The sequence below is a fragment of the Stegastes partitus genome, unplaced genomic scaffold (assembly GCF_000690725.1).
Source record: "Stegastes partitus isolate 25-593 unplaced genomic scaffold, Stegastes_partitus-1.0.2 Scaffold1206, whole genome shotgun sequence".
Classification (NCBI taxonomy): domain Eukaryota; kingdom Metazoa; phylum Chordata; class Actinopteri; family Pomacentridae; genus Stegastes; species Stegastes partitus.
Genome location: NW_007578937.1, coordinates 108,837 through 132,624, shown reverse-complemented (window position 1 = coordinate 132,624; position 23,788 = coordinate 108,837). Strand labels below are relative to the sequence as shown.

Genomic DNA, 23,788 nt, shown 5'->3' with positions numbered 1-23,788 from the left:
AGCACCTGTGCAGCAGCACCCACAGCACCCAACCAATGACAGGATAGAAAGCCTCCGACCCCCACAGCCCACACACACGAACACACACACGAACACACACACACCACCCCCACCTCACCGGCTGCAGCTGCTTCCTTGGAGTCGCAGATTTGGCAGCCAGTCAGCAGGATCCTGCTGAATCAAGTCACCCAAAAACAGGCAACACAAACCGGCAGAGCGACACGTCCTCCTGCAAAATAAGAGCATGGACATTTCGTTTCTGTCTGGGTGATCTTGAATGGCTCAACAAACCATCTCCAGCTGGTCTACCATCAGGTCAACTCCCATCCAGATCTGACTAACGAATTCAAGTGTTCAGTATCCTAAGAGAGTTGATTGAACTGAGGCGGAAAGCTTATAATTATTACGACGTTGAGCATGAAAGAAGGCGTTTCCTTTTGTGTTTGAACTAACAATAAACACAACAGAACATTTGAAAAAACTGTCTTGAAAAAGACGCAGAAATCACAAGCTTCTGAATTATTTTCGTGATCAAGCTTTGAACATACTTATTTATATTTTGCATTATTACTGCTTGTTTTTGTATTTTCAGTTCAGGCACATACAAGAAAGCTGAAGTAAAGTCCTAAAGTTCTTCCATAAAGCAGTAAAATCTGCAGGATTCACTTCTTTAATAAAAGAAGACTGATAAGATCTCAGCTCAGTGAACATTCAAACACTGTTCAGTAAATGTGACTGCAGTTTGAGCACCATCACCGGTCACAAACTCTACGGGTCAGTGTGAGCACGTGCAAAGAGAAGAAACAAAAACAGACCAAAATATATTTGGTGGTCCGGCTGTTAATGCATCAGTGACTTATAAAGGGTCAACAAAATGAATACAACCTTTATTTAAACTCATCGTACACTGAGGCATGACAGAGCAGCTGAGCGACTGAGTCCAGCCTCAGGTGTTGTGCTGCTGTTCAAGGTTGCAGGTTGCAAAACTGGATTATGCACGCTCAGTAAAAACAGCTGGCACCTGCAATGCAGTAATTCAAGAGTGTATGGTAAAGCCTGAGACTGAAAGACAGTAATGAGGCAACGTAAGGCGGTGAAAAGAAAAACTTAAATATAAATAAAATCCAGTGTTTGTCACGTTTTACAGAAAGTGAAGGCCACGTAACCTTAACATGCAGCTCACAGTTATATTCATCATTACAAATAAAACAGTGTCCAAAGGTTTAAGATTCATGACTGAGATTGAGCCATGTCACTAATCCAGATTATAAACCTTCTGTTTTACATCAAACCCTTTTATTTTGAAAGTACGACCGCCCTTGTTTTGCTCTCGCAGCGGCTAACTTGACGCGTGTCTGCGGCTCCCTGGTTGTGGAAGTGGAAGAAGTTGAGTCTCCTCAGTCCACCGCCGGCGCCGCCTCCTCTGCTCTCCGCTGCTGAGGACAGAGGACACACTCACTGCGGACACTTCTACAAGGGGACACGGGAAGGTAGGTCAGCTAGCCCGGATACTCTCTCTGAGTTTTCATGCACGGCTCTGGAAGAAAACGACTTCCCTTGACATGATGCTGGAAGCTTGTCAGCTGTGGCTCGCTCCTTCCTCCACAGATACTCCTGCAGGGGCTCTGAATGCCGCCTTACTTCATCTGCCAGTCAGGCACTGTGCTGTCAGCAGATCAGGAGGTGCACCTCTGTGGGCTTCATGTTGTCTTGTGCGATTGCATTGTTCCTAAAATCTCAGCCACTGGTTTGCTGTTCTGCTCATGAGGAGCTCCTGCTTGTGGCTGAGATCTGCTCGCGGGCTGATGACAGGCCTGTCAGCGTGGGGATGATGTGGCTGTCAGCAGACATCAGGTACACGAGCTGAAGGCTGGCATTGTGTCCCCTACCAGCTGGGGGAGCAGCTCGCTGTCGGTCCCTGCTGCAGTCACTCTGCAACAGGTCTCAGAAGTGATTATGCAATTATCACAGCAAGCGTTTCAACCAGCCTGTATGTAACATATCTTGTAGGGCTTGCAATGAAAAAGCTGAATTTTTAGACGAGCAGATGTGCAGCGTTTAGCTGAATGACATGCAGGCACACGCATGACAATCTGTGTTCCCTCACTGAGCAGCAGAAATGATGGATGAGTCATTTCCACTGCAGGTGTCTGCTTGTGTTGTCCTTCTGTTTTGGTCTATTTTTGGCAAACCTGTTGCTATATTTATATTTCTGTTTGGCCACATTTAGATCCTAGATTATATTTGTGACATTTGGAGGTTGCAAATGATGCAGATCGTCATTTCTTGGGTTTGTTCTCTCAGGTTAACTCGTCTCACACCTCGATTTAAAGCAGTATTTTTATTTTTCCCATCTAGAAATCCGTCAGTGTCTGTGTGAATCTTACAGTTTGGGGAACTGATGCCAGCTGCATCTCACAGAGACATTAACAGAGACAGAGACCACATCATGTCTACTACTTTGTTGTGTTGTAGTCGTGCATCCCTCACACACCTCTGGAGCTGTTTGTGACTCACAAGAGGAGCGAAAATAAAACTGGCAACAACTGTGATCATCATTTTTCAAGCAGTAATCACAAAAAAACACTTCTGGATCTCTAATGTTTGGATTAGTTTCTTTTTGTTTGTCTTATGTGACAGTGGGATTAGTGTTTTGGGTGTTTTAAGGCTGTTTGCAGATAAAAAGTGCACTGAAATGAATATGATGAAGACAGAAAACGTCCACCAGCATGTGTGCTGCTGCTGCTGCTGCTGGCCGACTCACTTTGTGTCGAGTCAGCTCTCCCTCTCTCTCTCCCTCTCTCACCCTCTCTCCCTCTCTCTCTCTCTCTCACTAAATATTGTTTCAGACTGGAGAGGCACATTTTGAGAGTGAGGGGAGCACATCCGAGGTTCTCCGGCCTGTTTATGTTCCCACTTTTCATCTGCACACTGTTTATTTGGGGAAATTGAGAAAGGAATGCCTGCCTCTTTCTCTTTCTGTCTTTGTACCAGACGGAGAGTTTAGTCTGAGATATATATCCCCCCTCCTCCTCCACCACCACCACCACCATCCACCCACCCAACCCCTCCAGTCCTTTCTCTCACCTGTTCAGGGTTACGTGTGGAGATCTGCTTGAATCTATACATACTTCTTTCTTTTTCCAGCGAGCTCTGCAGTTGCAGAGTGAAAACGCTGCGTCTGACTTGTGACATTGGTCTTACGAGCCATTTGATCTCGCTGCCTCACGGCCTTATTAGAAAAGAGAAGCCGCACCGCCGGTTTAATGAAATAATAAACTGAACCTAAAGCTGATTCATGAGCTACTCCCTGATCAAAGTGCAGACAGTGTGTGTGTGTGTGTTAGTGTGTGTGTGTGAGAGGGGGAGTGCTAGACTTGAAGCTAAGCTGAGGGACACTTAGCATCTGTTCGCTCCACACAGACTTTACTTTGAGCCGGTCATATGGCTTTGATTAGTGTGCTAGTTTTCGGATAGCTCCACTCTCCCTGGCAACACTTACAGACAAGGACAGCATAGTTAGCTACAGTATTTAAAAAACAACAACAACAACAACATTCACTGTACATCCCACATGAAAAGTCAATGATCACTAGTAGATGACAAATTAAAAAAAAGACTTGTCAGAATGCGTCCACTGGCTTGATTACATTGCAAATTTGGCCCACTCTTAAATTCCCACCTAATTATCCCGAGCAGTCCAGCTTTTCTCTCTCTCTCTTGTTAACAACGGCCCCCTTTCTTTCCCCCCACTTTCTTCTCTTGCAAATTGTGATAGCGTTGGAAGTTGTGTGGCCTGTCTGCAGCTCGGACCGCTTTCCCCCCTTGGCCGTGATTGCGGCTATATGCTGGATACTCGTGGCCCATCCAAGCAAAACACTGAGCGGAGAGTCGGTGTATGTGCTCACTTGGCCTGCTGACAGACATACGTTTTTTATTTCGCTGAAGTGATACAGCCCAGAGGGAAAGTTTTGCACAACAGACCTCAGGAAGATGTACAACGCCATCACCTCTGCGAGACAGCTCGCTCTTAATTTGGCTGTGTTTCTGTGGGGTTTGCAATGGCGTAATAATTTACCGGGAAAGCTGTGCAAGGCGGTGCATGCACGCTGAAGGCCGTCCACAGATCTTTTTAAGCAGCTTTGCTTTAAAAAGCACCAAGGGACAGCGCTGGAGGAGGGGGGGGTCCTTTCTCTGCCTCTTTTTCTGGTTTAAATAAACAAGCGGAGAGTTAGTGGTAATGAAAAGCACTTGATATCAAGCTGCAAGTTTAATAACCCCATAATAAATTGAGAGCGGGAGCAGAAGAAGTAATGAAAATGGAGGGGAGTTTGGCTTGTGCAGGAAATGACTGGGAGAAAGCCTGAGGGAGGGGAAGAGAGAAAGACTTTTAGTTGTTCCACATATGAGGGAAGCTGCAACAGTACAAAGACCCCTCAGTGTTTTTAAAGCAAGCTCTCCTTTTACTGTACCTGCCCGTTGCTGTTTGAAATGGAGCGAGAGGCGCATTAGGAACCTTTTCAACTCATTCCTCCACACTCGGTTTAAGGGTATTAACACTCAAGAATGGTTCTCCCAGCTGGCTTGAATAGCTTACACTCTGCTGTCTCTCTTTCATTCCCCTCGGGTTTTGCACTTGTTTTTTTTTTTTTTTTTTTTTCCCTCCTCTTTTCAGGAGGCACCTTGTTCCCCCTGCTCTCGTCACCAAAAGGTTTCCCATCTGCCTCCGATTACCTTTGGCTGCAGTTGGTTAGCCGCCAGCCATCTGGGCCAGTGTGGCGTCTCCGCTCGCTCTTCCCTCCCCAGACGGCTCTGAGGGAGGGATGGAGGGCTGGTGGGAGGGTAGGCTGGGACAAGAGTGAACTGGGTGGGCAGACTTTACTGGAGAGGATAGCGCCGGTTGGGTTTTAGCTGACACTGCAATCTGTAGCCAGGAAACTCAAGTCGACGAAAAGGGCACCCATGAAAATGTGACTCCTGATCCTGGCCCCGGTCTGTTTTTGTAATGGGTACTGTGGGTCTGAGGAAGTCATTTTCCGTTGTTATTATAAAGCACACTTGCTCTATGTTGGTCGCAAAGTAAAAAAAAAAAAGAACTAGCTCAAAGGGGAACAGTGCTCAATTAAAAAGGAACTCTGGGTTTATTTATAACCCAGGACAGCCTAATTAGTAGAGTGGAAAATGAGCAGAATTCTCCTCGCCAAGATTTAAATTTGTGATCTCTGGCTGGCTGAACTGTCTCCAAATGATCATCATGTGGGTGCTGCCACACAAACGCTGTAGTCTTTACATTCAGCAGTTAACGTTCAGTTCTCTCGGTATGAAATAATAATTATCATCTGCTAGCTGCAAAAAACTGGCTTTGTGCAGCACTATGCAGACGATGCACCACTGTGTGTCCTGATGTGTCCTTTGTTATGTCCTGTGATGCTGAAATTAAAGAAGAGGCTCTTTATGGGTTCTGTTGAGTACTACTGTATGTGTGTAAAGCTTTTTGTCACTAGACTTAAACTGAGGTTGAAGCTGAATCAGAGAAATGTGGTTCCGAGGAGTTAGACACGAGCAAACCTGAGTCTCAGTCCGAACTAAGACCGGGTGATTTGAGGAAAATATGTAGTTGCGATTTGTAATGTTATCTTGTAAAGCTTTAGTTTAATATTTACTGTGTAATAGATTTAAAGAAAATTTCTGTAAACTATCAGGCATTGACACAAGCAGGTCATCCGTGGCTCCGGAGCAGCATCTCAGGATCTGCAACCAAGTTACACGAAGTTTATATCATGAAAACAAAAAACCCTGGGTCAGACACATAATGTGTATCCTAAACCACAGCCTTTCTCATTTTCTAATTGCATTGCTTTATATTGCGATTTCAATTTGAAATCAATTCATTGTTCAGCCCCAGACTGAAACACAGACTGCGTATAAAAATCTAGAGTTTTACCATTTCACCATGTCTGTATGGTGTTTTTTTTTTTTTACAAGCTGGAAGACAGATCAAGAGTGAAATAGTAAAATAAGCACCATAGCTGAGCGTTTCCAAACTGAAACTATAGTGTACTGATGATAACTCAAACACTAAGATTCAGACTTCCAAGGTTTTTATTCAGAGCAACAACAAAATGGCCAAAGGAAGCGGTCCTGTCAGCCTGTACAGTGGGCCCTTCCCTATCATTCTTCTTCTTAAGAATTGGTTTCCGGTTTGAGCATGCATGGCGGAATTACTGTAGTATTGCAACTGTGCATTGTGCAGCATTAAGTAGTTTTGTGGTGATTGAGCAGAGTCGTAGGTGAGCTGGTGTGTTTGAGCTGCAGATGGGTGGAGAGAGATGTAGGGACTTCATAGATCTGCACATTCAAGAGGAAGCAACAGTTTAGAGTAACATCGAGGCCAATTTACGGCAGGAAGGGATTGTTTTCATGGGGAAAAAAATCTAAATTTATACCATTGACACACAGAGTTTTTGGGGTTTAATAATGATTTTATTGAATTGTTTTTGGATTAATATTCTGGATATACTCATGATGAAGTCATTTTTAATCTCAAAGGAGTTCTTTTAGTTAGATTATTCAAAACAACATGTCTCTTTGGATCTTTGACACTTTGGATTTTTGTTCCTTCTTTCACTGTAAAGCACCTTCAGCTTTGTAAAGTAAATGAAGTCCTTATTCTAACTTTTGCAATGACTGTCACTGGAGGTTCGCCAATATGTCAGTCACTATCACCTTATTTCAGATCTCTTGTTATCGGTGTTCACTGCAAGTTGGCAGATAAGAAACAAGAAATTCCAAGAGAGAAATGGCAAACCTGGTTTGAGATCATTTATAAGGAAAGTAACTTCATAGTTTGTCGACCAGGAGCACTGAAAAGGAGACTTTCCAAATGTGAAGCTCTTCAGTGTGTATCTTGGTTACAATAATCCAAGGGATCACATCAGGATTGCTTGTTTTTATTGTTATACTGCATTATCTGTCGATATGTTGTGTCGGGGTATATTTATTATGGTACTCTGTGGCTCAGATGTAAACAAGCTTCGTATAGACACTCATTCCATCAGTCTGCTACACAGGACGCTGGCCAATTAGTAAGCTGCACAGTCAGGCAGCCAGCCAGCAAATCACTCAGCCGTACAACCAACCACCAGAGTCAGCCAGCGTAGCGGTGATGGCAACCTGCTGCTCCTCTCAAATTGGCTCATTTTACCCCCAGACCCTCTGACATAATACCCACTTCAAGCCCTGTTTGGGCATTAAGCACAGCTTTTTTACAAGATCAATGGCTTCCTTTGTGTTTGAACTCTTTCCGGTGGGCAGGCAGCTTAAAGTGTGGGTCCTCAGGGGCCCCAGGTTGGGACTTACTGTTGTCTCTGGTCATCAGAGTGAAAGACAGGGTGCATGCCCCTCGCTAAAGCCAAGATTGATTATCTGAAGAAACAATACAGGACTGGGCGGTCCTTGAATATGAACTGGGTAGATTTGTCTTGTTAGACTGGGAACTGCATGGGTCAATGGGATCTCATGCTCTCGCTCTGTCTGTGTTTCACTATGTCTCCCTTGTTCCTCCCTCCTCTTTGAGCCTAAATCTGTCTCTCCCCTCCCTTTCACTCCCTTTCCTGGCCTTCCTCCTGTAGTTACTGAACAGTTTCTCTTCCACAGGGCAGCAGAGAGGAGCGTAGACCCACCGCTGCTGTCGAACCCCCTTGAGAGATCCATCCAGGTGCTTTCTACTCCTATGAGGACTTCTCCAGGATCCATCACCACTCGCTGACCGACACTGTAGCTGCTGCTGACTCTCAGATCTTCCCTCAGCCATGGCCCAACAGAGCGCTGAGCCGTCCCACTGCTAGGCAACGGGGCATCCGAGAGGGCAGGAGACATGTTGGGACAGAGGCCCGGGGACCACTGCACTGAATTCTGTTACTATAGCGACTACTGTAGTAACCATGGAGACGCTATGGAGGACTGGTCTGGTCTGCACTGTCATCGTGGTCATGGTTGCCACCGAGGTCGCAGGAGGTCACAAAGATGATTTTGCTCAGTCACAAGGTGAGATGAACCCGAGTGTGAAACAGAACGTCTGCTGTGGCCACTTTCACAGGAAAACATCCGAGTTCTCAGAGGATGTTTGTGTTTTGTCCATCTCAGATAAACCAGAGGGGATAAAATAGTCAGTGATGGTTTATGTAATTCTGTATTTCAGCATTAAAATATATTGTGAGATAGTAAAGTTCTTTGACAAACAACACTAAAATTAGTACAATAGATAGAGAGAGCAAGATGTGGTTTTTTGTAGCTGGTGTAATGAACCTAAAGATGTAAAGGCACCATGACGAAACTGAGTCTGGGACTTCATGCATCTGTGCATTCTATAGAAGGTGTAGAGTTACATGTCAGCCATTTTAAGGCAAGACGGGATTATTTTCATGGAGAAAAACAAAACAAAATATGCAGCACTGTTTTTCAGAAACTGCTTTTTAGGGGTTATCAACCACTAGACGGATATGCATCGTCTGAGGTACCTACAATGACCATGTGAGTGTCTGGAACATGGAGCAATGGAAGAAGGTGGCCCGGTCTGATGAATCACATTTTCTTTCCCATAATGCTGACTGTGGGCTTGATGTGTGCATGGTTTGCTTTGGGCAGAGATGGCAGCAGGATGTGGAGGCAGTGTGATGCTGTAGGCAAAGTTCTGCTGGGATACTCCGGGTCCTTGTATTCATACGGATGATATTTTGACATCCACCTGAATAATGTTGCAGACCATGTGCACATGTTGATGCCAGCGATGTTTCCTGATGGCAGAGGTCTCTCTCAGCAGGATAATGCTCGAATCCCCGTCACCCTGCAAACATTGTTTAGGAATAGCTTGAGGAACATGACAAGGAATTCAAGGTGTTGACACTGGCTTTACAGTTCCCCTCGATTGCGATCGGATCGAGCATAAAAACGAGTGAGATCCACTGAGGCACCATCTCACAACTTCCAGGATGTGCTGTTCCTGTGTTGGTGCCACACAGGACATCTACAGGCCTTGTGTAGCCGTTTAGCTGCTACCAGGCTGATCTACACAATATGAGGTGGTTTTGATGTTATGGCTTTAACTTTAGAATCATATCTAATAATCAGAGCTGTTTACATTTTGTTTATTAAAAGTTGTCTCGGCTGTTTTTCAGTTTTGTAGTTATTGTATAGTAATAGTAGAGTTATTATAGAAACGTATGTTCACCCTGAACCACCAGAAAACAGCCGTGTTCAGCTGCCTTCACCTCCTAAACCTGAGCAGGTCTAAAGCTGGCATAGATAACAAGGGGTTTGTTTTCATCATCGTGCCAGTGTCAGAGACCTGTGTTTTAATTAGAGACACTACTACCAACACGACTCGTATTCCTTTCTAAATAGTGGGAAAACATCATTGGTTTATTGTCTGTGATCCCGGCTTCTGTGGGCTGCTTTAATGATTTTCAGTCTTTGAGAGCGGTGTTACATTAATGTATTTTATAGAGGAGGTTCCCAGAGTGAAATCTGTTTTTCATTTCAGTCAAGTAAAAAAAAAACTCTCCACACTTGCCAACCTTAGAAATTCAAAATAAATAATTTGACAATAATGTGACGATGTCGTGATACGTCAGGAGTTTAAATATTTAAAGGATCGCAATGTGTTTTATAGTTGCTGTAATTGTTTTCACGTATAACTCGCATGCACAGTGCTCAGATTAGAAGAAGTCGGCTGAAATGAGCTGTAGAAAAGGTTTCGGGTCTGACCCGGCTGTCGGACCGGCTGAGGCACACTCCAGGCCTGCAGGTCTGGACTCTCTGAACTTGAACTCTGCTTCTACAAATCATGTTGCCGTGCCACAGCCACGTGCCCGCCCCCCTCGCCCCTCACCACACAGCCTCTCTCTTCACGCTGAAGCTGGAGCGACTGAAATCCCCCGAAAGGAAAAGACATAAATTCCCCGAGAGTCCGAGTCTCATCACCCAGAACAAGGCTGTGATTGTGTATTTCCTAAACTTAACCTCTGACCCCTGACAGCCATCTGTCTCTAATAGTCTGCCACTACTTCCTCTAAATAACCCACCTCTCAATCCCTGACGTGGCCTTTCCCCTCGGGGACTTGGTTTTCCACAGGTACAGGAACCTTTAGCAGTCAGTATTTTTCATTAACATGAGTTCGAGGACTTTGTGTGATGTGAAAGGAGTTCCTTGCGGTGATAAACCCCACAACCGATTATCAGCCAACCGTGCAATTCCATTCAGCTTTGAGGAGCATTTCAGCGCTTTCTTACCTCATTGTTTAGATTTTCTGGCCTGCAGCTTTAGTCTTGGTTCACTCTCGCTGCTCTCATCAACATCATTTCCAACAGTGGCAGACGACTATTTTTTAAAAAAGGTGAAGAAAAAACTTTCAGTGACTCATTGTGCGCTCCTCACTCAGGAACAACAGACAGGCAGAGCAGGTTAGCGACTAGCTTCTGAATGCTGTGTAGTGTTCAGCAGCTAAACTGACAGATGTTTCTGCAGGAGTTGGAGGAGACCAAAAGTAGAGCTAAAAGGAGAGATAGCATTCAATAGGCGGACAGACACACGACTCCAAATGGAAACGGATGTTGTGTTGTGTCTACGAGGTGTGTCCGAAAAGTTCCAAGACTGGTGTCACAAAAGATATATTTCAAATTCAAATTACCAGTTTTCCCCTTCCAAGTAATCCTCCTGGAGTCTAACCACTTCTCCAGCCTTCTCTTCACGCCGTCATGCACTCCTGGAAGGATTCTTCAGGATCCTCTCAGCTCCGTCCTCACAGCCATCTTGATGTCGTCCACGTCTTCTAAACGGGTCTCCTTGATGACCCCCTTGAGCTTGGGGAAGAGGAACCAACCCCACGGAGCCAGGTGGGGTGAGTAGGGAGGTTGCTCCAGCACGGAGATGTTCTTCTCAGCCAGGACCTGTGGGATGCTCAGGGCGCTGTGAGCAGGTTGTCATGGTGAAGCAGCCTCCACTGGTCCTGACACAACTCTGCCTCTTCTCTGAACGAAGCAAACGCTGCAGGATCTCTGTAGACGTGCTGGTTGATCGTCTGAAGGGGAAAACTGGTAGTTTGTAGTTTGGGTTTGATTTATATCTTTGGTGACACCAGTCCTGAAACTTTACTGACTCACCTCGTACTTGATGTGTAAGCAGCAGGTGTCGTAACGATCACATCTGTATAATGCGGTAAATGTTTCAGCTTGTTGTCCAAAGCAGCTGTTGGTGCAGCATTAACTAGAAATCCTCACAGTGAATTTGATCTTTCTTGTTTTCATACAGCTCTTGAATTCTAAGGTGGGATTTTCACCATGAACCATAGTCTTGAGTCTTGTCCAGACCTTGGCTTATATCTGAACACACATGAGAACCATTTTGTTAGAAACTCTTAACAAAAGCAAATGAAATAATACTAACCTGACTAGAAACATAAGAATACATCCTGTGTTTGCTGGTTTACTCGGTGTCCAGCTGTGTGCAGTATATTTTGTTAGTGTGTCCGTGTTTGTTTGGAAAGAAAAGGAGCACAACTATGGAGACATGCTGCACTGAGAGCTTCAGGCTTTTTAAGCACCTTTTTTTTATGCCTCTCTTGTCGTACATTTAAAAAAACACGCACACAAAGTAACCTATTGTTATGAATTAACATGAGTTGTATTTAACGATACAGAATCTACCTGCTCATCTGTGCATATCAGCTTTATAAAGGCTGATTAAAGTTAATCAGTCAGTTGTCTTAATTGTATTGAAAAGCACAGACAAAGATTAATAATAATATAAAAGTAATCCAGTCTTTTCTTGTATTTGGAATGAGCATCACCATTGATTAATTCTATCAACGCTTCTTGATTTACCACCAAAACTACATGGACACCCAACATTAGGCCCAAATGTGATCTGATAGCATCTTATTCCAGAATCACTGCTGCTAATCGTCTCCACTTCTCGAGAAAGGCTTTCTGCAAGATTTAGGAATCTGGCTGCAGGGATTTGATCTCATTCAGCCACAAGAGCATTATTGGAGTCTGGCAATGATGTTGGACGATAAGACCTGGCTTGCAGTCGACTTTCCAGTTCGTCCAAAGGGGCTTGGACGGGGTTGAGGTCAGGGCTCCAGTCAAATTCTTCCACACCAAACTCAAAAAGTCGTTTTCTTCATGCATCTGGCGTCGTCACGTTAGCAAACAAAAAAAGGTCGACCGCAAATTGTTGCTGCAATGCTGGAACGGCAGTATTGCCTAAAATAGTCTGCTGTAATATTCCGATTTCTTTTATTTGAATTTCACGACTCCATCCTCATCTTCACGGCCGCCGCAGTAGTTTGAGCTGTTAGTGGTGGTTCGGGGACGTCTGAGTTGTTTGCTCGTGTGCTACAAGTTTTAAATGTGCAAGAATAGTCGGGAGGCATTTATTTGATTCAGTTTGAAACAGCCTGCCTCCCACCCCACCACATCTTCACCTGGAACAAATGGGTTCTGCTCAAACCATGAAAATAGCCAGAAAGGACACAAAGCATATGAATGGGTTGTCCACACACTCCTGGCTGTGTGTATTTATCTCTTCTCTGTGTGGGCCACCCACTCTGCATACAGAAGAAAGACATGAGAGACACAAAAAGGCACATAAACATGACATATAAAACATATAAAAATAACTAATTACAGGTTCCTCCTGCTCCCGTAGTTCAAAAGAGTCAGTGCAGCAGTGTTTGGCCTGAGGTGCCGTGGAGGTGTGTCTGGCATGGAGGGAGGGCCACTTTCCATCCAGAGTACTTCCTTCCACTATTTTCATTTGGCGATAACAGAACCAGGGGTGTATTTATCAGCACAGACTCTTCTGTATGTGACCCTGCTGGTCAGGGTGTTTTCTCCGGTTAAATTTAGCAAACACGTTTCCACTGCTGCCGTTTCACTCTTTGTTTTGATGCCTGCTTAACAGTTTCAAATGTGCTGCCTGGTAAGATGAAAGATGGGATGTGTGTCCTAGTTTACACTCTCAGGCTTTACTAGAAAAGACCGAGCAGGAGTGATGCTTGTGGTTTGTTTGGTTTGTTACCTGTGAAGCATTCGCCCACCAGATTTATCAGGTTGGCCCAGGCAGAAGGATCTTGATGGAAAGCAGCGATTAAAAAACAAAACACATCTTATTAAATCTAGATGGACAATTTTCTGATAGCAAGAGAGGCTATTGTCATTGTATTCAACCACGCATGTAACGGTCTTGAGTTCTGGCAAACAGAATCCATCCAGATGTGATTAACAAGCTGTTTTACATGCTGTGTTTAGATGGTTTAATTCAGCAAACAACGGCCATATAACCCTGCTGCTAAGATCTAACATCTGGTGTGTATCTGTTACTGCGGGGAAACAACATAAACCATCAGAGCAACGAGATTGCTAACAGTTTTAACCACTTTTGGATCTCGCTGCCCCCAACTGAAGGTGTTAATTAAGGTTGTTTTGAGTTTGTAACGTCCAGATTTGACACGGTGAATAGTGGAGTCACAGTTTTTCGCATGTCTTTAGATCAAAACAATAAGAGCTACATGTGTCCTAATTCTCATGTGGTGTGGACAGATGGTGTCTGTAGGACCAAGAAGGACTGGATGGAAATCCTGTGGAGGCTTAAGTGTTTGTTTTTTCTCTTTTCTAAACACTTCCGCTCAAACCTTTACTTCAAACTGTAGCCTAATTAGTTTTGGTGGTTCTCATTGCAGTTTATTCTGTGTGAGGTCTCATTAATGTCTCCCATGGAGGTGACTTATATCTGCTTTATTAACACCCTCCCTTCATTCTCTCTCCAGGAGCTTTTCCTGTGCTTCAAAGGTAATGCTAATACCACCTGCTTGATCTGTGAGAGCAGGATGGATGTGTTGTGGAAAACAGCTCAGTGCTCAGAGGAAGGCAATGCTTTGGAGCGAGTTAGATGAATGGAGGCTCGTGGGGGTTTTCCATGTCCATTGTGGTAGTTCATTTGAAGGAGTCATTAACGGGATTTCCTGGCGTTGTAAAGAGATATTTCTCTGACAACTCCAGTTCAGAAGTTGTTAAGCTTTGTTAATTTTGCTGTTTTGATCATGGATAATGGATGTCATGTGCAGGTTTCAGCATTACAAACATTGGGTTTTGCCTTTTTGTCTTTTCTGCTGTATGGGATTATCCAGTAAACTGAGCCTTTACGTTACCTAAGCTTTAGTGTGAACAGTAATCAGGTCAGTCGAGTCCTCATTTATATGAAATGAATCTATCTTCTACATGCATGGATTACACCTTTAGGTTTCTCAAATTGATTACAGTGGATTTACAGTGCAACAGGTTTGGCTGATGTATTCAGAACCAAATTTCCCTTCTGCTTATAAAAACAACTGTGAGGTCCTGTATTGTGCAATGCATGACTAAATTGTCCGTAGGTGTGAATGTGAGTGTGCTTGGTTGTCTGTCTCTAAGTGTAGCCCTGTGATAGACTGGTTACCTGTCCAGGTGAACCTGCCTTCACCCTGGGATAGACTCCAGCCCCCCATGACCCTGGTGAGGATTAAGGTGTAGAGATGATGGATGGATGGATGGTCTCGGTCTTGATTTAATGCATAGTCTTTCTGGTACAGGATTTTGTTACCTCGATACTTTTACACTTCACACTTTATAGCATTTGTTAAACAACTATCGGACTTTTTCATGTCTGTATGAAGATGCTGTAATTATTTAACCACTGTGATAAAATGCAAACAGAAATGAAGGCCCGTCGTGTAGACTTTGTAAAGACAACAACAGGTGGTTTGTTAGTTATTTCCTAAACTTGTACATTGAATTGTTTTATGACCAGTTTGTGAACTGTAGCAGCTCAGTGGCCCAACAGGGACACAAACACAACACTCAGACAAAACAGGTAGGCTTAATTCAAAATGTAGAAACCTCTTGGATCAGAACCAGATTTTAACCTAAGAAGGCAGTCAAGAGACAAAAGCGGTTTAGATGCTGTGGTATGAGCAGCATAATTAATGATTTTTGCTGAGAAAATTGGCTGAAGGGCAGCTAATGGGAGAAGGAGTGGTGGTGATGAGGAAAGGTGGTAACAGGTGGAAATGGCAGCTTCTAAGATGACAGGAGGACGCATGTGTGTTCAGGGCAAATAACAAGGGGTCAAAACAGGGCCTTTAGTCGAAATGTAGTTTAAAGTATTGAATCTCTTTCTAGTTAGAAACTGCAGTGATCAAATTGTCTGTGTTTGTCCCAGTACTGTTTTCATAGTTTCACAATGACTTCCAGTAAAAACTTTACACCTTCTTGAACCCGTACTGGAAGTGTGTTTTGGCAACATGAAGCTATAAGGAGATTAACTGTGAAATTAAAATGCAGACAAATGCTGACTCAATCACCATTCTTTAATAGGGAACAAGATTCTGTCCGTTTTTGTTCTCACGACTGAAACTACTTGACTGACAAGCTGATTCTGTCCCGGCTTTCCCGTGTTAAACATACAGTATCACCGTACCAGGTCCATGTGAAGGCAACATTTCTAATTGTGCTTGCTGTTTATTCAAGCCACAGCTATCTGCTGCCTACAGAGAGATTTTTCCCGGCACAGAGCTTTCCAAGTCTGTACCAGGGAACTCTGATCTCGGGGTATTTACTCTGTGTGGGAAGGGGCTGCTTCTCCACCGACCGAGACCAAAGGTTTGATGAAAACTGGACTCATTCGCTCGTGACCTTTCCCTGTTAGTTAGCTGACGTTGGCTGTTTGGAGCTGTGTGTGTTTGGACAATAAATCTCCACCAGGGCCCCGGCACAGACTGGGACAGACAGGAAGTATACAGTTTCACGGTAACCATGGCAACATCCCTTTGGCCTCATGAAGGAGGGGTTACTTGGATTGGAGGGGCCTTGTCAGCAATGGGCCAAGTCTGCAAGTCTGTCTTTGCCAACTGGGTTAGTCTCTCAATAAAAATGCCTGTAGCGTATTTCAAAATAAGCAACTCCCAAATCCTCTACCGCTTTTAATTACAGTCAATTACATTAAGCAGAATTTGGGCTTTATTCAGTTAAACTCTGATGCTGATTTAACGCCTTCCTTATGTTTCTCTCTCTAGCTGCTTTTCTGTCCAGTCTGGGCCAGTATGAGATTGCCATCCCAGTCCGTGTAGGACCGAACGGCGAGATGCTGGACACAGAAACAACTCAACACCACCAAAGAAAAAGACGCAGCACTGAAGACAAGCTGCCTGACTCTGTATTAAGCTTTTTGAAATAATTTCATTTACCCTTTTGTCTTATAATCACACACATCTTTAAGCAAGTTGAACGTAGTTATATTAATATATTATACACTTATATATTCCTCTCTTTTTCTTAGCTCTTCTACCAGCTGTCCACGTCACGGAACAACTTCCTGCTAAACCTGACGCTGCAGGGAGGCCTGTTGTCCCGGCAGTTCCGGGTAGAGTACTGGAAGAGGGGTCGATTAGCCTGGAGTCACCCTTACTCTCCCCATTGCCACTACGTAGGACATCTCCAAGACCAACCGCACTCCAGCAAAGTGGCCCTAAGCAACTGTAACGGCCTGGTAAGACCGAAACTTCCCAGCCTAATCCACAGCTAATACACTGAGTGAGGTCAGCACCAGCAGCAGCAGCGCTGGCTCAGCAAATAAGGGATCAGAAACGCTTGATTCCAACATCAAAGCATTAAATTTTAACAGACCTTGAATCCTCGTGTCAGGTTTAATCTTTCGTCAAACTCACCAGTGTGGTCTTTTGGTCAGGTCCTTTTAAAACTTGTCTCAAAGGACGGATTCATTGTCAAAGAGGCAGTTTGCCTCATAGTCTGTAGAGGTTTAGCAGAAGATGTTGTGTAAAAATAGCCAGTGATGCTACTGTAGACTTATCACAGTGTTTGGGGAGACATTATTGTAAAAGAAATCCAGTATTGTCACAATTTTCCATCTAAGGGTTTATTCCATATTTACATCATATGCGTCAAAAGTCAAAAAAGGGTCGTGATTATGACAGTTGGTAATTGTGAAAATCTGCAAACTTGAATGGCTGACTTTAACTGTCATTAGTCATCCAAGTTTGTTTGTGCCAAGTCTGAACCTGGCTATTGAAACGACTGATGATAACGCTGCACACCTGATTGTGTAACACCCAGCTGCACGCATGTAAAGTTTTATGAAGAATGCTGCCAAACTCTGCCTGCTTTCTCACCTCTAAACACCTGGTGAATCGCCACATTAAGCGGCTTTCGGAGAGCTATAAAAATCGTTAGGAATTGGGGCGACCTGATGGCCAAGTGGTGAGAGCGCAGGCCATCTAAACTAAAATGTCCTGAACAGTTGTGTCCCTGGTTCAGCCCGACTCTCGCTGAATGTCTCCACTGCAGCGTCTGAATGAAGGCAAAATGCCAAAAAATGAGCTTTAAGAGAAAATTGTCCAAAGTTGCCCCTCTAATTCAAACTCGTCTGAATTAGAGGGGCTACGTGTCGTCTCATACAGTGCATGCAGACTTCTGGCCTCAACTGTACATAAAAGCAAGTTAACAGTACAGTGAAGTTTTAGTCTGCTGTTAACATACTTTTGGGCATGTAAACACTTTACTGAAAAAAAAACAAAAAAGGTCAGGGTTGGTTTTAGACGTTGTAAGACGATCTAACAAGCGCTTTTTTTGAAGTTTGAGAGTCTTAGCCTCTGCCTATTACTTACAGTGCATCAGGTTCTGGCATGCTGTCTTTGGGCTGTTAAAAGGCGTTCTGGAAAATGTAGGATATTGTTCAGTCAAACTGTAACTCTCTGCTTTCCAAAGTAGACACGTTTAGCCCTTAGAAAAGCATCAGTTCCATTTCATTTACCTTTCTCATGAAGTCATCACAGCTCATCACAACAGAGACCTGGCATCTGTTTGTTGATGCTTCAAAGTTAGTTCTCATCCGAGCCGCTTGACTGGACGCTCTGAATCGTGATGCATCATTTTGTTGGCTGAAAGCATTTTGCTGTATTCACAGCACCGTGTATCTGTGTATCCTCTCACTACAAACAGCAGGCCCCACAATAACAGTTGTATACACAGCTGAGGATTAGATGTGTTCACAAAGCGTTAATAAGCCGCACACGTAATTACTGTTAGTCAGACCAGCATGAGCACATTCACCAGCGAGCGGGCTGTGTGTCCAGAGGAGCATCACTAACTTTATTATGGGATTAAAAGCACTTTGAAAGCTGCCGCGGCGAGTCGAGGGGAGACACTCGCTCCGGCTGGGGCCAACACATCTGAGCAGAATCAAAGGAAGTGTTAGTGTATCGCTCTCTGTCTCACTCGCTCATTTTTCTCGCTCTCATTCACTCTTTCATGCTCTCACGTGTGTTTGTTCTATGGGGTCCTGATCCGCTTCTCAGATGGGTCCAGTTCCCCACAGAGGACCCTGTGAGGGGAGACAGTGTCTGTAAAGCAGCAGTCTGATGATCAAGTTGCACGTCTAACACATTTAAAACATGAGGTTCATTATGTCACTAAGCAGCTGTCGGATGCCCTGACATGAACGCAGACTTTCACTTGCACTGAATAATAATGTCTCGTGACGTATTGCTGTGCTCGTATGTTTGTGTTTCATCACTTCATAAGAATCTTGTAGCTGATAACGTTGCCGTAACAGTCAGAAACCCTGTGATTGTAAATGAGAATAATGAATACTGTATGATAAGCTCATCTTTGAGTCGGCAAAAGAATCTTAACTCAAACTCCACTACTTACCTGGCTATGGATGGAGTTTTCTTCTTTTTTGTGGTTATTTAATGGCTCTTTTATATGCTGTGTTGTGTTATTATTGTGTATTTGTAACTGATATTATTTCATGAGCAGTAAAAAAACAAAAAAACACGACTAGCTGTTGACACCTTCACTCAGTGGTCAATACAAAGTCATGTTTAAATTCTAGTTATAATCCAGAAGTTTTTAAATATACCAGCCCTGCTTGGTGATGATGGTATGCAGAATATTTTAGATGATAGAATGCTGCAATAAAAAAAACATGCAATCCTGAGTGTAAAGATTTCTGTAGATGTAAACAATCTTAAAGCTACTTAAATTAAATTAAAGGAAACTGAATGGTAAGGGGTTAAGCATCTGTGCTAGAATCGCATTATTGCATGTGTGTCATATATGAAGGTATATTTTGGGTTTATACGAATAAAAATCTGCTTCAGGTTTGCTTAATGGACTGATGTGTATTAACTTTGTGTTTTATGAAGCTCTTTTGGCAGTAAATGTAAATGGGATAATAAGTACAGGTTTGGCTAACCTTTGCACTGTAAAGTTTATGATATTTGTGTCATGATGGCAACTGTCCCTGTTATTCTATTCTATTCTGTTCTTCAAATCTGTCTCTCTGCAGCAGGGGGTGATTGTTGCAGGGGGAGAGGAGTACCTGATTGAACCCCTTGTCTCACCAGATAACCAAACCAGGACGGAGAAGGAGGAGAGAGCAGAGGGGCGCCCCCATGTGGTTTACAAGCGGTCATCGCTTCGTCACCAGTACAAGGGCCAATCCTGTGGAGTCATTGGTGAGAGGAGAGATGTGCTGTCAGTTTAAGCGGCAGCAGTAAGGTCCAGACTGGAGCAGTAAACAGCTCCGGGCTGATTTGCAAACCAGCCAGCAGCAGAAGATTGTGGTTGTGTTTTGAGTTCCCAGTTGTGATTGGGCGTGACCGTGTCTGTTGTTACAGGGCGTTGCTGAAAAAGCAAAAGTATGTTCAGAAAACCATATTTTGACAAATAAAAGTTTAAAAAAAAAATTGTAATGCTGTGCCTTAATTCTGCTCTTCAGTCATGTGAAGTATGTTCAGACATCATTCTGGTTGCTTGGTGAAGGCTTTCAGCTAATTATCATTAATCAAGGCAAACGTTTAGTGAGTTGTTTGAATGATGTTATAACTGGCTTAGCTGCTGCTATGTTTCTGTGGCACTCTTGCCTCTATATGCTTTGAAAATATGAGTGTGTGTGATTTACCTCAGATGAGAAGCCAATGAAAGGTGCGTCATGGTGGCAGCGGACTCTGAAGACGCCTCCTCATCATGTGGGTCGCGGGCAGCTGCCTCTGAAGCGCTCCGTCAGCCGGGAGCGCTACGTGGAAACACTGGTGGTCGCTGACAAGATGATGGTTGGATACCACGGTCGCAGGGACATCGAGCAGTACATCCTGGCTGTCATGAATATTGTAAGTGTCACAACACAAAAGATGTACACGCACAGAGCACTAAAAAAATCATTCTTCTTAATGAATACAAGGGGGAAATTCTTCTCTTTCTTCATGCCAAGTTTCACACTAACACAGAATCACAGTGAGAAGATGTGGTCAACATGTTTTGTTTTTATGCAGTTCGGTTATGCTGAGATTTCAGCAGCAATCCATCAGCCGGTGGTGGTTTGGTTACTTGGCATCATGCAAAACAAAGAAACAGCTCGGAGTCAACATTTTACGGGATTAAAGAAGAGTTGGAAAGAACAGAAATGTCTTTTGTGACAGAAATAAGTTTTAGTGCTTCTCCAGGGCCAAGGATTACTCACACATAAACTTGTTAATACATTTAAGTGCCAAAGAAACACATTCAATTGGAAATAAATAAGATTTATGCATGTTTAGTTGCATGAATAATGTTTATAGGAAGAAATAAATGGAATTGTGTAGACTTTTGCCCTGTTTCTCCCCGGGGAGGCCACATGTTTTAGTCAGACAAGTTCAGGTCGTGTGTCGTGGTCTGCAGTATTTCTGTCAATGGGGATCTCCTCACACACAGTTAATCACTTTAAACCCTACACACACGGGTTAGGAATGTGTTTAATGAAGGGTTGGTCAGCAGACAACGCAGGTTACATCCGGACGGTTACGAAGTCACACAAACTAATAGTGTCTCTTCAGCGGTGTGAAGCAAACTGGAGCAAATTACACCAGACAACAGTAATGACAAGTGTCTGAGCGCAGCTTTAGGGCTCAGAGTGGTTTCAGCTCTGCTCCTTTTTATTACTGTTGCTTCTTTAAACTCTGATCATCGCTGGTACACTCAGGCTTGTCTTTTTTGTGGAGTGTTTGATTATAGCTCTGAGCCAGTCTGGGTAGGTGCACAACACAAGAAAGCCCTCCTGCCCTCACAGTTAGACAAATTTAACCAGACTTCCTGGGAGTGATGATGGGAAGATCGGTGCTTAGGTCGTTGTTATATACGGGCATCTCATTGTGCTGTGAATTGGCCTTTTAACAGTTTTCCATTTGTTCATCCATTTTTAAGAAATGGCCTTTCTTTCCTTTTTTCCCCCCTCATGTTTCTGTCTCTCAGCTCTACTGTCATGCGCTCAACTGGTGTATCAGCCGTTTTTAAGACTGGTCTTTTCTTGTTTCCCTGGAGGTCAGGTTGCCAAACTGTTCCAGGATTCTAGCCTGGGGAATGCAGTCAACATTGTGGTGACACGGCTCATCCTGCTCATGGAAGACCAGGTAAATCGACTTTGCCAGCCACTGCAGTGAGCTGTTCAGCCCTCCTCCGCTCTCTCTACGTCTCTCTGTGCTTGTCCTCATTACCTCCCTGTCCAGACTCCATCAAACACTTCCGTGACCAGCGTCTATGAGCTTGTTATTTGTGTCAAATTATTGGCTTAAGTGTATTTTTCCTCAGCGCTCCCGACGGACTCTTGAGTGTGTAAGTGGGTCTTGTGAATGGCAGCTGTAATGACAGGAATGAGAGGATGTAAGGAAGCGAGGAAGAGAGAGATGATTGAGGAAAGGCGGAAAAGTCGAGAAATGAGGGGAGTTTTGTACCTGTCAGACAGAGCTGCTTTGTGAACGTCCTGCTGGTTTCTGCGGTGAACAGTGACCTCTCTGAACGTTGCCATGACGCACGTCCAGGGTGTAGTAAATCTCAAAGATAGATTTAGACGCTGATGTGTTTTACATGAGTGTCTAAATCTGCTTCACAAGAGGGGATGCAGAAACCTAAGTGTGTTGCGTTTAAGGTACTAGGGAACACCATCAGACTCTATATTTACAAGACAGAGGTCTGGTCTTGCCACTGACCAGTGTTCTGTAGCCACACTAGTAGATGTTAAGAAGTTGGAACACGCATTCATGTTTTCGTCAGTTAAATAAACATGACTCCTAATTTAGGGACATAGGTCAATCGGCCAAACATTTAATTTGATTTAGGACTATATATATGGACAACATTAGTGATAGTATGGTGACGTGCCACAGAGGAAGGTGAACTCAGGAGACACTATACCTGTTTTTCACATTGAGCATTTAGCGCAAACCACCGCCTTGCCTAAGGACCGTCTCCCAGAGCGTAGCTGCAGACTCCTGTTATATGATGTAAGTGAGTGACTGGAGGTCAGAAAGGACACAGAGTGAGAAGCCACACCTGACCACAAGGCAGGAGTTCAGCTCATAAAAAGTGCATGACCTTAGCAGCATAGCTCAGGAGATGACTGAGCCATCTGACTACCTAGTAAATGACCTTATTAGCCTGCCATTAACGGCATGCGGTGAGACGGTGCGGCCTTCTTGCGCTCTGACAGATGAATCATACTGAATTACAGGGGCATTACAGTGCGGCTTTGAGGTTTCCTCTATAGCTGTCTTATTAGGGAACATTTTTGATTCATACTGTATATACTGCCTCAAAATTAGTCCCATAATTTACCGCTCGGATGTGTTCGTTATCTGACAAAGTAAAGAAGCAAATGTTAGGATCATTAGCGGTGGGCAGTATTAGTGTTGTTATTCTTACTCCATGGACCGTTGAGGTTGAGGTCGGGACAGGATTGAGAGGAGTCTCTTTGAGTGGTTCTGTTGCTGGTTTCCAGATCTGAAAAAGGCAAGCTGCCCCTGGAAAGAAAAATGAGGCCAGCAGTGGGCCCAGAAACGAGGAACTGTGGGATGAGACAATTACTAGTTATGTCACCACATGCATTCCTGGGTTACGAGTTCTTGCCAGCTGTGGCCGGCGCACTCTCTCCTCTCCTTCTCCTCTCTGCACCCTCATAATACTACGAAGGTGCAGAGATACATAGTTTTCACAGGACGGAAAGACTAACATATTATGGTGGAAAAGAAGCCTAAATCACTGCAATGCAGGAAGACTAAGGCTGGGTTATCATAGCATTGTGTGGCTGTCATGTGATTGTTGGAACATGCTCTTTGCTGATTTTGGAAGAGTCTTATATTATTAAATGAAGTGTCTTTGGTGAATTCATGAAATTGATTGTTTTGCGTTTGAAGACTGAAATACCTCTATTTTTTTTATTTTTTTTCCTCCAAATTTGCTTTTGAGTCTGTTTTCCCTCCCTTGTCTCTCCACCAGCCAACCCTAGAGATCAACCACCATGCCGGGAAGTCTTTAGACAGTTTCTGTAAGTGGCAGAAAACCATCCAGCACCGGAGCAGTTACGGGAACGCCATACCAGACAATGGCATTGCTCACCATGACACCGCTGTGCTAATCACCAGGTCAGACACACAAACAGAAAAACCTGTCTCACAGGAATGAGCGATTAGGACTGTAGCGCTGTTCTGGAGCTTTCTTCATACACAAATAATGGTAATTTAGAGCAAACTGTCTGTTGCACACAGTCCGTTGAGCCAAAAACAAAACTCCTACTGCAGCTTTTTGTTCATATCAGGGTTAAAGCAGTGTTTCCTCCAAGCTGAATTTGTACATTCCCAGCCCGTCTGCTCATAGGCTGTCATTAAGCCAAGTCCAGGAGATTTGGGCTGTATCTTGTCCT

General features: G+C 44.0%; 1 protein-coding gene across 1 annotated transcript in view; it reads left to right on the top strand.

The window, feature by feature from the left end:
• Positions 1–1,405: 1,405 nt before the first annotated feature.
• The window catches only part of adamts10 (ADAM metallopeptidase with thrombospondin type 1 motif, 10), a 53,218-nt gene continuing 30,835 nt past the window's right edge, over positions 1,406–23,788 (top strand). The window contains exons 1-8 of the mRNA XM_008297289.1: positions 1,406–1,490; positions 7,657–8,046; positions 16,113–16,252; positions 16,376–16,585; positions 19,406–19,574; positions 20,026–20,228; positions 21,420–21,503; positions 23,365–23,510. Coding sequence (XP_008295511.1) covers positions 7,944–8,046; positions 16,113–16,252; positions 16,376–16,585; positions 19,406–19,574; positions 20,026–20,228; positions 21,420–21,503; positions 23,365–23,510 — 1,055 coding nt within the window. The 5' untranslated portion in view covers positions 1,406–1,490; positions 7,657–7,943. The remainder of the gene's footprint in view (positions 1,491–7,656; positions 8,047–16,112; positions 16,253–16,375; positions 16,586–19,405; positions 19,575–20,025; positions 20,229–21,419; positions 21,504–23,364; positions 23,511–23,788) is intronic.